Raw genomic sequence first — 14,622 nt, 5'->3', positions numbered from 1 at the left:
ACCAGTGACCCTGTAGTTAGGATATAGGAGGTTGGATAATGGATGGATGGAAGGATGGAAGGACAATGTTACCAAAAATTTAAATTCTTAAACAATATTCTGTCCAGAAGAATGCTCAAAAGCAAAATTTTCTTTCAAAGGCATTCGTTTGGTTTTGTAGAAGCTTTCCTCAAAGTACTCTTGATGTCTAGCAAACAGGTTTGGTAGATCTAGGCAGTTGGGTTGTAATATAATATTTTTTTCAATTTCTGATCTCCTAGGTAAAATTTCATGCCTTTAGAATGGCCTTGCACCCTGAATATATTATGAAAATAATATACTAAATAACAATCAGCATCAGTGACATGCAGTGAGGTTCATGGCTGGTGAGGCACGGACTCCTTCAGAGTAAGATTTACAAATGCAGTATATGAACCCACAAGAGTTGCTTATTCACTATTCAATTGGCAGCGTGCACTTTGACTATTGGTTATGATTAACTTCTCATCAGCATTCTTTACACACATATCGGTAAGGTACATATTTGGATAAGAAAGGACGTTACATTTAGAGCGGCGAGAGGGAGCAGAGAGAGCCCATTTGCTCTGCACCCTCCATGTGTTCTAAATTTGCCATTGCAATTCCACAATTCATACTTATTCAATACAAATAAACGTATTGAGTGGTGTACAAAAAAAATGGATTTCAAATTTGACCTTAATTGACATACAGTATGTAGTTGTTTTGAAAAGGAAATGCGCCAATTCAGCGATTTTGACTATAAAAATGATCAAAATTATTGGAAACATGCAGAAAACAAATTTATAGCTCAGACCAGTAGTTACATTTATTTTATGTTATCATTATTAGTTTTTTTAACTTTTCGTGATGACAGGTAAGGCAGTGCCTCACCTGCCTCCCCTGACCGCACATTCATGATCAACATGGGTTTATGAGAGGGAAATCCTGTCAAACAAAAATATGAACAGGCAACTGGAGTAGTTTATAAAAACAAAGCATGTGACATAATTTACTTAGACTATCAAAAAGCCTTCGATATAGTCCGACAATGAACATTAATTCTAAAACTATAAGCTATAATGATCAGTGGTAACCTAAAAAAGAGGATTTCAAGTTGGTTAACCAACCAACAATAGACAAGGAGGACCAGCAAGAGAAGAATGCTCCAGGTGGAGTGAGGGTATCAGTGGTGTCTGTTTTATATTAGTGACATTGATTCTGGTGTAGTAAGTAAGCTTGTGAAATTTTCAGATGGCACAACAATTAGAGGGATGGCAGCAAAAGCAATTCAAAAAGATCTGGACAAGCTTCAGAACTGAACAAACACTTGGAAAGCACGGTTTAATTTAGAAAAGTGCAAAGTTCTATTTGTGGGCAACAGGATTGTCAATTATAAATAAATGCAAGATGGAAGACAGTCTTATAGAGGCAACCTCTGAAAAGCATTTAGGGGTTTAAGTTGATCCAACGTTTTCATTGTCTAAGCAATGTGCAGAAGCTATTAAAAAGGCAAATGAAAGGTTAGGTTATATTATAAAAACTGTTGAATATAAAGCAAAGGATGTTATGCTAAGACTATGTAATGCCCTAGTGAGACTGCATCTGGAGTACTTTTGAGGTTCTGGTCACGACGGTACAAGAAAGACATAGCAGCACATGAAGCTGTGCAGAGGAGAGAACCCAAGTGCATCCCAGGACTTTTTGACCGACTCAGAATTAAACCTTCTTAGTCTCGGGTAGAGGAGACTGCATGGGGACCTCATCCAGGTCTTCAAAATCCTCAAAGGCATTGATAAAGAAGATCCAGCAGAAACTCCTTCAACTAAACTTCCTTAGAAGGCTGGCGTCCTTCAACATCTGCAATAAGATGCTGCAGATGTTCTATCAGACGGTTGTGGCGAGTGCCCTCTTCTACGCAGTGGTGTGCTGGGGAGGCAGCATAAAGAAGAAGGATGCCTCACGACTGGACAAACTGGTGAGGAAGGCAGGCTCTATTGTAGGCACGGAGCTGGACAGTTAGACATCCGTGGCAGAGCGACGGGCGCTAAGCAGGCTCCTGTCAATCATGGAGACTCCACTGCATCCACTGAACAGTATCATCTCCAGACAGAGGAGCAGCTTCAGCGACAGACTGCTGTCACTGTCTGCTCCACTGACAGACTGAGGAGATCGTTCCTCCCCCACACTATGCGATTCTTCAATTCCACCCGGGGGGGGGTAAACGTTAACATTACACAAAGTTATTGTCTGTCTGTATACCTGCATTGTTTTCACTCTTTAATTTAATATTGTTTTTTATTAGTATGCTGCTGCTGGAGTATGTGAATTTCCCCTTGGGATTAATAAAGTATCTATCTATCTATCTATCTATCTATCTATCTATCTATCTATCTATCTATCTATCTATCTATCTATCTATCTATCTATCTATCTATCTATCTATCTATCTATCTATCTATCTATCTATCTATCTATCTATCTATCTATCTATCTATCTATCTATCTATCTATCTATCTAAACGGTGAACCATGTACTTGAGTACACCAGTGGAAATTAAAGGGAAATGCATTTAGGACTGAAGGCAGGAAATTCTTTATTACACCGAGTTGTGGGAATCTGAAACAGACTACCAAGAGACCTTGACAAACTTTAAACAGAGTCCGGATGAGAAATTGGGACAGTGTAGCTATTAGCTACACAAATGAGCTTGATGGACTGAATGGCCTTCTCGCATTTGTCAGAATACTTATGCTCTCAGACTTGTACTTCTTTCTAATCAGATCTCTTACTTATTTAGAATCTGTTCAAATTCTGCCTTAGTGTGAAATGTTGGGTTCTATGACAAGCTGGTGATATTTATTCCTTTGATTTTCTTGTTTTGTGAGCTTTGTGATATCCTGCTGCTGTTATGATTTGGTTTCATTTTTCTTTTTTCTCCTGTTTCTCTTTGTTCTTTTTAAAGTTCTGCCTCCCAATAGAGTTTTTATGTAGCCTATTTTGATTTTGCTATTCATTTTTACTTCTGATTGTGCTTTAACAAAGGTAGAATAAGTTTGCATCTTCCAGGAAACATCACTTTGTTTGCTATGTGCATTGTCATTGTGTGTAGCAGATGCTAAGAAGTGGGTCCCAGTAGTTTAGTCCCACACACTACAGAAGTTGCATCACATGGATAAAATTGTGAATTCTCAAAGAAATTTAATCACGTGTGGCAGTTTGCGTTATGGTTACAACTCACAATGTCTGTTTATTTGATCTTGAGATTTGGTTAATATTTGGATGAGGTGCTTGATATACTTTGATCTCCCAGTTTTTGACTTTGACTGATGTTTATCTTCCTAGTCCCTACATTTATTGTTCTTGTGGCCTGCTATTTCTTTGCATTATTTGACAAAACAGGAGTTTGTTGTAAACAAGTCATTGCAACATCAAGTAGTGGATATGGCTGCTTTGAGTAGGTTCCTACTGTGACGTTTCATGTAAAGAACTAAAGTCCTAGAATGCACCTCTTTTGTAAGCTGACATATTACTGTATTTATTTTCAGCCCCTGGTAATAAATTATGAGAAAGACTCTAATAAAAATATGTATATTGTTTGTTTCAAATTTTTCTGATTGGAAAAAGCTGAATATGCAATCGTGAAACTGAAACCTTGAGGCTAGCTAATATTTTGAGATGGGAAAATCAAGAAACAAGAAGGTGTCTTAACCAAGAACATGAAAGTCTTAAACAAAACTTTTTGCTCAACAGGGAGTCTTTTCTTTATTAAAATTCCAACCCACACTTACTAGAAGCCCTCACTCTTAAGTAACATGTCATCTGGTTCACCATCAAACTGACACATGCCCTCCAACATTATTGCACTCAGCAGGCATCCATGCCAAGCTGTCATAATGTGTCTTATACGTTTACATTTCTTTAAGTGTTCCTCAGTCTCTAAGAATTACTTGAGTATGGCTTTCAAGGTTTCTAGTGGTTATATTCCTTTTATGTTTCTTTATGTTTTTTGACAGTGCTAAAAAATCAAATGACCTGGTTCTACCAAAGCGCAGATCATGTTTTACTTATGGATGCCACCAGGTTGGAAATGATTGCTAGGAAGAGAAGCCCCATTACTGAGAGACCATTCCTGGATGTTGCACATCATGATTTCAATATCACAATGTTTTAAAAGGTCAATGCCACACATAACTTATCATCCAAGATTTAAATTTTAGAAGCAGAAAAACAAAAACCTTTGTGTCAATTCATTTTATTTCTTCTGAATGTACTGAGCATGATCATTTTTTCTGCCCCCTGATTACGATTTACATCTAGCAGTTCTTGTCTCTAGTTACATGTACCTTTTTTGGCTTTTGACTTATGGCTTTGTTCTCTGACCATGATTCTGGCTGCACATTCTGAGCCTTGTCATTTCATTATTGTATTCCCAGTTATGACCCCTGTGTGAATTATGACTTCTCTGTGCCACCTCCTGATTCCATTTTCTCTCACAACTGCCATCACCTTGCACACGCAGTATACCAAGCAATATCAAGAAAATGCTGGTGGCAGAAAATGATGAAATATAAATGAAAATATAAAAAAAAAACACAGATGATGATAAAACTATCACAAACATTGCGAAAATAATTTGAAATGGCTGATGATCATAATATTGCCTTTGTAAGTCAAGACAAAGATACCAGTGAGCAAACTGAGGCACCTAGAGAGCAGCATTTGAAAATGTATTGCCACGGACAGAATTTGAGTCCTACACCAATGCCGTCTACAGCACAAACATAGGAAAGGCTTTATAAAAACCAGTGGTGGAAATGGTTACACTGGCTTCATAGCAATAATAATTCTGCCAAATATCACATTGCCATCTCCACCAAATAAAATATGATTTCAACAACTGCATTTTATCTCATATATCAGTTTAGAATTTTTTTTTTTTGCCATTGCTGTTGATATTGACCTTAGGACAAATATTTATTGAGCAGATAGTATTAATGTAATCGCTATATTCTGTCACAGATGAACATTGCTGTGAGGTAACTGATCCTCTACCTCCCTGTAACTCTTCATAATTAGACACTGCCTTGTTTACATATGCTACGGTTAGCAAGAAGATCAATCCCATCAGGAAGCAATGTCCCCCAGGCTGGATTTAGGCATAAGCTAAACAGCTTTGAACCTTAAAGTCTGAAGGAGCTTCTGACAAGTTCAGATTTTGTTTTTCATTTATTTCATACTTTTACTTGCATATTTTAAAGGCTCTAGAGCAGTAGAAACCAACCCAATAAAGATTTGTTATGCATCTTAGCGGCATTCTTGCCAAGCCCTGTTGTTACACAGCCTTACTCTATGTTCACACTTGCTAAATTGAATCTCTATGTCTTCACTGTGTCTAAATCCAGTGCTAATGCCCCTTAACCCTAAACCTAACTGTAACCCTACCACCAGTTTGATTAAAGTATTCTTCAGTTTAAAACAGAGAAACTAAATGCAAGCAAAAAAAAATAAATTCATGCAATCTGCATTAGAAGATGTGCAGATATGGTTGGTTGGCAATTCCATATTAGCCCTTTGAGAGTGTGAATGTGAGTGTAAGTATGCGTGAGTGGAACCTTCAATGGACTGATCCCTGCTTTGTGGTTGTTTCCTAATTGTGTCTAATGCCGCCAGTCCTCCATGACCCTGAACTTTGCTAAGCTGGTATGGAAATGCATAATTGAGGGAGCCTCGTTATGTTACACTGGCAATACTTGTATACAGAGAGTAATGCGGTTACAGTGCTGAGATTAATTGGATTTGAAGACACTGTATACAGGTAATATTGATCATTCACCCCAATAAAGTTAACATCAGTTTAACACCTATGTAACAAATCAGCAAAAACAGAAACATATGCCAAAATCTTGCTTTCTGCTAGATATTTATTGAAATTATAAATGTGGAAGTTTAGTTTACTTATCACTATAATACGAGTTAAAGGTGTAACTTAAAAGGAATACTCCATCCAAAAAGTATTTTTATATGTTACTTACCCCATGTACTTTGTAGTGATGGCTGAGAAAAAATTTAATCTCTTGTTTTCAAGAGAATGCAAATAACGTTTCTGACATAATATAAGTCCATAGTGATTAACATTAGACAACAGCAAACAGTATCACACACACCCATTAAAAAAAATGTTACGTTGCTGATATTGCATAATCCACATGTGAAATCATCCAGTTGTATGTGCAAAATGTTCTACACACATGTATTTATAGAATAATAGAACATTAAGATAATTGATAAACTAGAAATGATAATTTAGGCCATAGCTAATAGCTAAGCTGCCCCAACATCTAGTCCAGATATTTCTTAGAGGTTGTCAAGATTTCTGCTTCAACTCCATGTCCCTGTAGTTTTTTTCAGATTCCCATGACTCTTTGCGTAAAGATGTGCTTACTGGATTCATTCTTAAATGCACTTCTCCTTAATTTCCAATGGCATCCTTGAGTATGTGATTCACTGTTAAGTTAAACGAATTCTGCTAGATCTTCTTTATCAATGCCTTTGAGAATTTGTAGACCTGGATTAGGTCCCATGCAGTCTCCTCTGTTCAACACTAAACAGGTTTAATTCATTGAGTTTGTCACAGTACAACATGTCCTTAACTCCTGGGATGCACTCGGTTGCTTTTCTCTGCATAGCTTCTAGTGCTGCTATGTCTTTCTTGCATCATGGTGAGCAGAACTGCACACAGTACTTCAGATGCGGAACTGCTAATGCATTACATAGTCTGAGCATAATGGTTCTTGATTTCTGTTTAACCATTTTTACTTTATAACTTAACATGTTATTTGACTATTTAAATGCTGCTGTGTAATGCTTAGATGAAGAAAATATGCTAATGTAAACCCATAAATCCTTTTCTGAGGTTGCTTCTGGTAGGACAGTGTCCTCCATCCAGAATTTATAATTAATGTTACTTTTGCCCATGTGTAGCACTTTGCACTTTTCCATATTAAATTGCATTTTCCAAGTGTTAGCCCAATTGTGACATTTGCCAAAATCTTCTTGAATTGTTTTTGCTGCCAATTTTAATGTCATCTGTGAATTTTACAGATTCACTAACTATACCAAGATCTACATCATTGGTAAAAATTAGGATCAAATCCTGAGGAACTCCACAGATGATCTCACCCCATGTTGAGCATTCTTCTCTTATCTGTACATAGGCAATACAAGAGGTGGTGTGGTTACATTGTTGAGATGACTTGGATTTGAAGGCACTGAATTCCAATTATGTTGATTATTCACCACTAATAATGTTAATATCAGTTCAACACCTATGTATAAAAATGGCAAAAAACACATAAAAAATCTACACATTCTGCTCGTCATCTCTTGAGAAACGTGGTTGTTATTATTATAATAAGAGGTGAAGGTGGGCCTTTAAAGGAATATTGAATCCAAAAATACATATTTGTGTTACTTACCCTATGTGTTTTGTAGTGGATGCTGAGAAAGTTTTTTATTCTCATGTCTTCATTGAAAATGTAAATAATAAAGTTTCTGATAACAGTATAAGTCTATGGTGACCAACATTAGACAACGACAAGCTGTATCAAAAATGTCTATGACAAAATCTCACACTCATATTGCATAACCCACATGTGAAATCATCCACTTGTATGCTTACAATGTCCCAAGCACATGTATTTTTAGAACAGAAGTAATTTGACAAACCAGAGAAGACCATTCATTCATGCTTGTCTGCTTAGCTAATAGCTAAGATGTCCCTGTATCAAGTCTAGATACACCTTAAAGGTTGTCAAGGGTTTCTGCTTCAACTACATGTTTTGGTAGTTTGTTCCAGATTTACTTCCTATCTTCTGCCCTAAATGCTCTTCCTCTTAATTTCCACTTGTGTTCTTGAGTATGTGATTCTCTGTATAGTTCAAAGATTTCTGATGAATCTATTTTATCAATGTATTTGAGAATATTGAAACCCAGGATTAGGTCCTCACACAGTCCTCTCTGCTCAAGACTAAATGGGTTTAACTCTCTGAACCTGTCAGAGTACAATATGTCCTTAACTCCTGTGATCTCAGATATGCAAGACATATTTTCTTTCTGATAATATTTTCACTCGTTTTTCTTTTTATTTAGTTATACATGCCCCTCAGTGAACTTTGCACCATCAATATCATGTGAACCACAATGTTTGCCAATGAATAAGCTGTTACTGGGCTGAACTCATGACAACTGAATGAGGGCAATTCTACAATTCAAGCGCTTATTTATGCCTGAGCGTGTTCCACTTTAGTTCACAACAGCATTTTCTGGAAATGACTTATGCAATATTTTGGTAAAAATGCATATATAGGTAAAAATGCATATATAGGGGATGTTTTGAGCATTCAGCTGAAAGACTGACATGTGGATTATGCAACATAAGTAACATGAGATTTTTTTATGGATGTTTTGATATTGTTTGCTGTTGTTCAATGTTGGTCTCCATTGACTTAAATTTTATCAAACATTTTTTTTATCATCACTCTGCATGAAAACAGGAGATTAAAAAATGTTCTCAGCCATCACTACAAATTAAAAAAGAAAAAATAAATATACTGTATATAAAAAAATATTTTTTGGGTGATATATTGTTTTAATATCCCCTTTCTGTGCTGGAGCTTTTCCCCAAGTGAGCTTAATTGTTTGCCATTTGTGGACACAAGACAAAATAAGGGGCTGATAATAGGTGAACATTTGGAATTGGCCACTTGCTAGATTACTAAAAAGAATTTAAAAATATGATTTGTCTGAGAAGCATTTTATGACTGCAGGCAGACATCATTACATACAATAATCAGGGCTAACAGTAAAACAAGATAAATGGCAGACTACTTCTGCCTGGTTTTATTGTAATGTAATGCAGTGTACGACCCCCTCTGTTTTCCCACTGCTTTCATCCCATTAGAGCACTAAAGATTCATATTGGAAAACCAGGCAGATGAGAGATAAACAGGGAGTGTGGTGTTAATAGGAAAGCCAAGTGATGTTTATGAGAACTTTGTAAGCCTACTGAATGGCGGATTGAGTTTTTAGCTTCAGATTTAGACACATTCCCTTCTACTACTTCTATAAATACTTAAGTCATTTTCACCCAGAGCGTTACCAGGTTAACCAAGCAATGAAAGTGCCAGGTTTCACCCAATTACAGTTACTCAGAAAGCCCACTGATTTCTAGATTGATTATGTTTAAATTGAGCAGACCAAGAGTGGGACAGAGTTAGGGGGATGTGATTCTGAACGTTTGTCTGAAAGGTCTACAACTACTAAAACTTGAAGAGCTTTGCTTTACTTTGGACCGTGGGAGGAAACCGGAGCGCCCAGAGGAAACCCACGCAGACACGGGGAGAACATGCGAACTCCACGCAGGGAGGACCCGGGAAGCGAACCCGGGTCCCCAGGTCTCCCAACTGCGAGGCCGCAGCGCTACCCACTGCGCCACCGTGCCACCATTCATAACATGCACATTCTAAAACATGACTAATCCAGTTCATGGTCGGAGAGAGTCTGTCCCACCAGCGTTGGGTGGAAGGCAAGAACTCATCCTAGATGGGCCATTAGTTCATTGCAGAGAACACCTACATACAAACTTTCCAGATTCTTGAACTTTATCAGTGAAGCAAACATGCAAAATGACAATTAACACCTACGCTTATTTGTGACATGTTTTGAGCTAGCTAGGAACTTCTTGTGTGTGGGTCATTTCCTGAGTCTCTTTTGATGTCAGATCGTCTAACATAAGGACATCGTAATGCTTCACAGTTTCGTTCATGCATAAGCCAATGTGATCGATTTTCATCCTGTACTTTAACCTGGTAGTCTCCCATTACATCAACTCTGATTTTTGTTCATACATTCACACTTAACCTTGGCCCGGTCAGCTCCTTGGGCAGCCTGCATGAGTGAAAAGGGTATGGATTATATTGAATATGTGTCATGTTGACAACCACAATTCAATAACAACTCAGAAACTAAACAGAAACTAAATTTTATCTTATCTGCTATTGGATAAAGCATTCCCAAAGATCAACAGCACTATGAACATTTCCTAACACTTAATTCAACACAATCATTGTATATTTTTGCTATTGCATTAACCCATCAGTAACAGTAGGAAGTTTAGTAGGATGTTTTGGTAGGTGATTTGAGAGGATCTTCATTCTGGCTTCAGTCAATATAAACCCTCTGTTTCAAGCCCACATGGGATGCCAGATTGTTGCTGAATAGTGATAATATAAACGTCAAAGTATTCACCCAATCTCCAAGATTAGGTCATGGAACTGAAATAAGCCATCTTTGCATTAAAAACAAAAGAAAATTCAAGTGCCAGTGTAGGCTGTCTAGCTCATACCTCTAACGTAAATATAGGCATTATGGCGCTTCACTCCAGTATGTGTTGGCAGGTGAACAGAGTACAGCCCCTCATCCTCTTTATAAATGTGAGAAATCTTCAAGGAGGCCAGGCGGGGAGATGTGTGGAGCTGCAACCACTTTGTCTCCTTCAGAGGAATGCCTAAGGATTAATGAGAAGGTAATATAAGCAGAGAAAAAATATGCATAAACTCAGTATATTTATTTGGAAAAGCAACATATTATGCTCTTTCACTGACTCAAATTAAAATATAAAATGTATTTATACAACATTGAATCACAATGAATTTAGTTTGACATTTTTGACATTGAAAAAGACTTTTTGATGTCCAGGTCAACACAGACCTCTGAAATGTGGGAAGTTACTTATAAATATAAAACATAAAATAATTGATTGCATAAGTGTTCACTTCCTTCATGTCAGTATTTAGAAGATGAGTATTCTTTCAGGGCGGCACGGTGGCGCAGTGGGTAGCGCTGCTGCCTCGCAGTTGGGAGATCTGGGGACCTGGGTTCGATACCCGGGTCCTCCCTGCGTAGAGTTTGCATGTTCTCCCCGTGTCTGCATGGGTTTCCTCCGGGCGCTCCGGTTTCCTCCCACAGTCCAAAGACATGCAGGTTAGGTGGATTGGCGATTCTAAATTGGCCCTAGTGTGTGCTTGGTGTGTGGGTGTGTTTGTGTGTGCCCTGCGGTGGGTTGGCACCCTGCCCAGGATTGGTTCCTGCCTTGTGCCCTGTGTTGGCTGGGATTGGCTCCGGCAGACCCCCGTGACCCTGTGTTCGGATTCAGCGGGTTGGAAAATGGATGGATGGATGGATGGTATTCTTTCAAATGTCATTTGAAAATATGCTCAAACTCTGCCAATAGCATTATTAATACACATTAATTTTGTTCTGCTGAAACAGAATAACTTTTTATTTTTGTGATCTGAAGATAAAACAAGTACCAAAACCAGAGACAAACCAATCTTTTACTAAGCCAGAAACGTGGGATAAGAATCAGAATCGTAAGCCAGAAAATAAGTCAGAAAACTGAGAATTAATTATCCAAACATGGATACCGAAGTGCCACTTAATGTGACCGTATATACGGTCGTGCTGATGATGTCATGGTGTCGTGGGAGGTTGCCTCAGGACGTCAAAATATTTTAACTTTGTCAGGAATTAAGATGCAACTAAATTAATGTGTATATCAAATTAAATCTCACAAAACCCCAGAATAGACATCAAAAAGTACCAGGAAGTCCTCAGGAAATCGGCTAAAAGTTAAAAAAGAATACCAATCATAATACAATCTATTATCCTTTAACAAGTGCCTACACTTCACAACACCGCAAAGGCACTGGAGACATGTGAATTTGGATAGCAGCCCTTCACAGTGAACTCCTGCATCAGTAGATTGCAGGTCATTCATCCTGACATAGCTTGTCAATACCCATTCACACAACATGTCCAAACTGACACTGAGATTAGATCTTCTGGTCTCCAGAATGCTACATTCAGCTTTACTGCTAGATAACGTGACGTGTCGTCCATATACAATCCCCATATGAAGAAAAATGTTATTAAACTTAGGCAAGCTTTTCCTCTTACTGATTTCATCCATGTCCCTGTGTCCCAACTTAAATAGTAAAAGGTGGCACCTCATTTATCAACTAAATGATTTGCTCTGTCAGCCCTGTGGTGGACTGGTGTCCTGTCCAGGACTGTTTCCTGCCTTGTACCCAGTGCTTCAGTCTGGGCTTCCTTCATCTATGACCCTAAATCTGCAAATCATATTTTATTTTGGAGAAATTAGGTGAATAGGATTGGTGAGGCTTGCTGGGCTGAACAGCCTGTGCCTGTGCTCATCAAAACTGTTCTAATGCTCTAATAGTACAGTTCGAATCATGTGCCACAATATTGTGGGAAGGCTGCCTTCGAGCAATGGGGGGGGGTTACCTGGACTTTCAAATTTATATCCTGTTAATACAAGTAATTAGGGTAAACCTTCCTAAATTTGACATATGACACAATGACAGTACATACTGCCAGACACATGGGCATCAGAAGCTTTTTACAGGTTGTGTTGAACAAATATGAAGAAGGAAATTAGTGTGACACCACTGCTAACATTGATTCCATCTGTTTCCTTAGAGTGGAGAAAGAGAAAACCCTGGAGGGCCGCTAATGACATGTCCGGTCAGTACAAGGTCCTGTTTCTTTAAAACAAAGTACCAGCAGAAGTTGGCGTTTAATCTCAGACCACCTTCTGAGAAGGCCAGAGCTCTGTGCCACTGGAGATTGTTTTTCACCTGTAATCACTGATTTTTCTTCTTTTGCCACCAAAGTACTCAACTTTGTCCTTTGGATTTATTCATTAAATGAGGCATCCTCCGGGACCCCAACAATCATTTACCTGTTTTCTTTATTCATTTGCAATACATTCTACAGATTAGCAGTACACCTCTTAACATGTATACCTAGAATTAATAGTTGTAACATAAAGAGGAAAAAGAATAAATGAATCACAAAAAGTCCAAATTAACATTAACTGCCTTAATTCAGGGTGTTCATAAGAAATGTAAAGATCTACTTCTTGAGCTAGAAGTACATTATAAACAAGAGCAGTTGTGTCAAATATTTGAAATATTAAAATGTGCTTCAATTTAAATATTTAATTTAAAAATATTCTCAATTATAATAGAACTCTGTGATTTTTCACCCTCTGATAGTAAAGAATCAAAATTCAAAAATTAACATTGGATTTCTAATCATTAACTTGAAACAGTCTAAAAGGATACCCCACATGCTTATGTTTGAAATGTGTCATTTTAACCTTAGAGGCCTAGGACCACTGGGAAAGAATCAGGTATTAAAAATGTTATCATATTTGTGATCAGCAACCTCGAAATAGCATAGATTGACACTCCACATGGCTATTATTTCCAATCCACAGTCATTTAAAGTTTTGCAAAAAAGAAGTAATTTTGACCACTTACATTCCATTAGTGGGTAAACTCTCGGATTTGGTTGATGTGGCATGCACAAGTCCTCCTGATCATTTTGCTGATGACATCTTTTGGTTTACTCTTTTTCATAAGAATTTAACTTCCTACAGAAAAATGTGGTACAAAATGGCCTAAAAATTAGGGGTTTTCAGGTTGAGAGGACTAAAAATAGGGAGAAACCCAAAAAGCTTGACATCAAGATGAGTCAAACTATAATATATGTGATGGTTTTCTTTTACCAGTGAGCAAAAGGGCATCGGACAATAGAACTATAGTATTCATAAGTAATTAATAATTCATTCAATTCAAATTAAGAAAACTTAATTTACTTCTAGTTCACTCTCAGACTTTTTAGATGCAAGGTGTAGGTGCAAGGTGTATACCATATGTGTGTAATGGGTATTATAGTAATTTGGTCACTTAGGGGGTTATGTTTACAAAAGAGACAGAGGCTCATGGTCCAGCATTCAGCAAGATACACTCATTATTATAGCCTAGCTTCCTTGACCTTGTGATAGACGACCGGCTACAGACTCCAGTCGCCACCCCCAGGCCGCTAGGAGGAGCCCTCTGGACAGCATGATGATGCCCCGAGTTCCAGCAGGGCCTCATGGACTGTGTAGTTTATATACACAGCCCTGCTGGATACCTTGGGGACCACCGGGAGTCGCTGTAGGGGGGGCTAGTGGGCTCTTGCGTGCCCTATAACCCGGGAGTGCGTCACAGTCACGTGACCGGAAGAAACGACATACTCCCGGGGTGAAGAAGAGGACTGTTTACCCTGACCCGGAAGGAAATGGACTTGTGGGTTATGCCAGGAACCACTTCCGGGTCGGGGGATATAAAAGGACTATGGGAAAGCCCAGACACTGAGCTGAGCTGAGCTGGGAGGTAGGAGGGCGAAGTGTCTGGGAGTGGAGGATTGTATTGGTTTTGTGAGTAATTGTTTATGAATAGTGTGGTAGGGAGAGTGCTTTGTGCACTGTTTAATAATAAAAGAAAGAATATTTATACTTTCATCCGGTGTTCAGAGTGGTACCTGAGGGTTCAAGAGGTGGACAAAGGGCTTATCTGTTACAACCTTCTTTAGTCTATTTCTTATTTTAGTGTAGAACAGGAGTGGGGACATCCACAGTATCAAGGAATTAAGCAGTCACCTCAGACATTTTAGAAGTTTTTAAATGGAATCTAATTAAAATACAAAGAACT

The 14,622-nt window shown here is 38.2% G+C and overlaps 1 protein-coding gene across 2 annotated transcripts in view; it reads right to left on the bottom strand.

The window, feature by feature from the left end:
• Positions 1 to 14,622, bottom strand: part of myom3 (myomesin 3) — a 293,178-nt gene that overhangs the window by 156,124 nt on the left and 122,432 nt on the right. For both annotated transcript variants that reach the window (XM_051919078.1, XM_028819087.2), the window contains one exon: positions 10,404 to 10,565. In XM_051919078.1, coding sequence (XP_051775038.1) covers positions 10,404 to 10,565 — 162 coding nt within the window. The remainder of the gene's footprint in view (positions 1 to 10,403; positions 10,566 to 14,622) is intronic.

The sequence above is a fragment of the Erpetoichthys calabaricus genome, chromosome 14 (genome assembly GCF_900747795.2).
Source record: "Erpetoichthys calabaricus chromosome 14, fErpCal1.3, whole genome shotgun sequence".
Classification (NCBI taxonomy): domain Eukaryota; kingdom Metazoa; phylum Chordata; class Cladistia; order Polypteriformes; family Polypteridae; genus Erpetoichthys; species Erpetoichthys calabaricus.
Note: the sequence above shows the minus strand (reverse complement) of the source record. Positions and strands in the feature narration are given on the sequence as shown.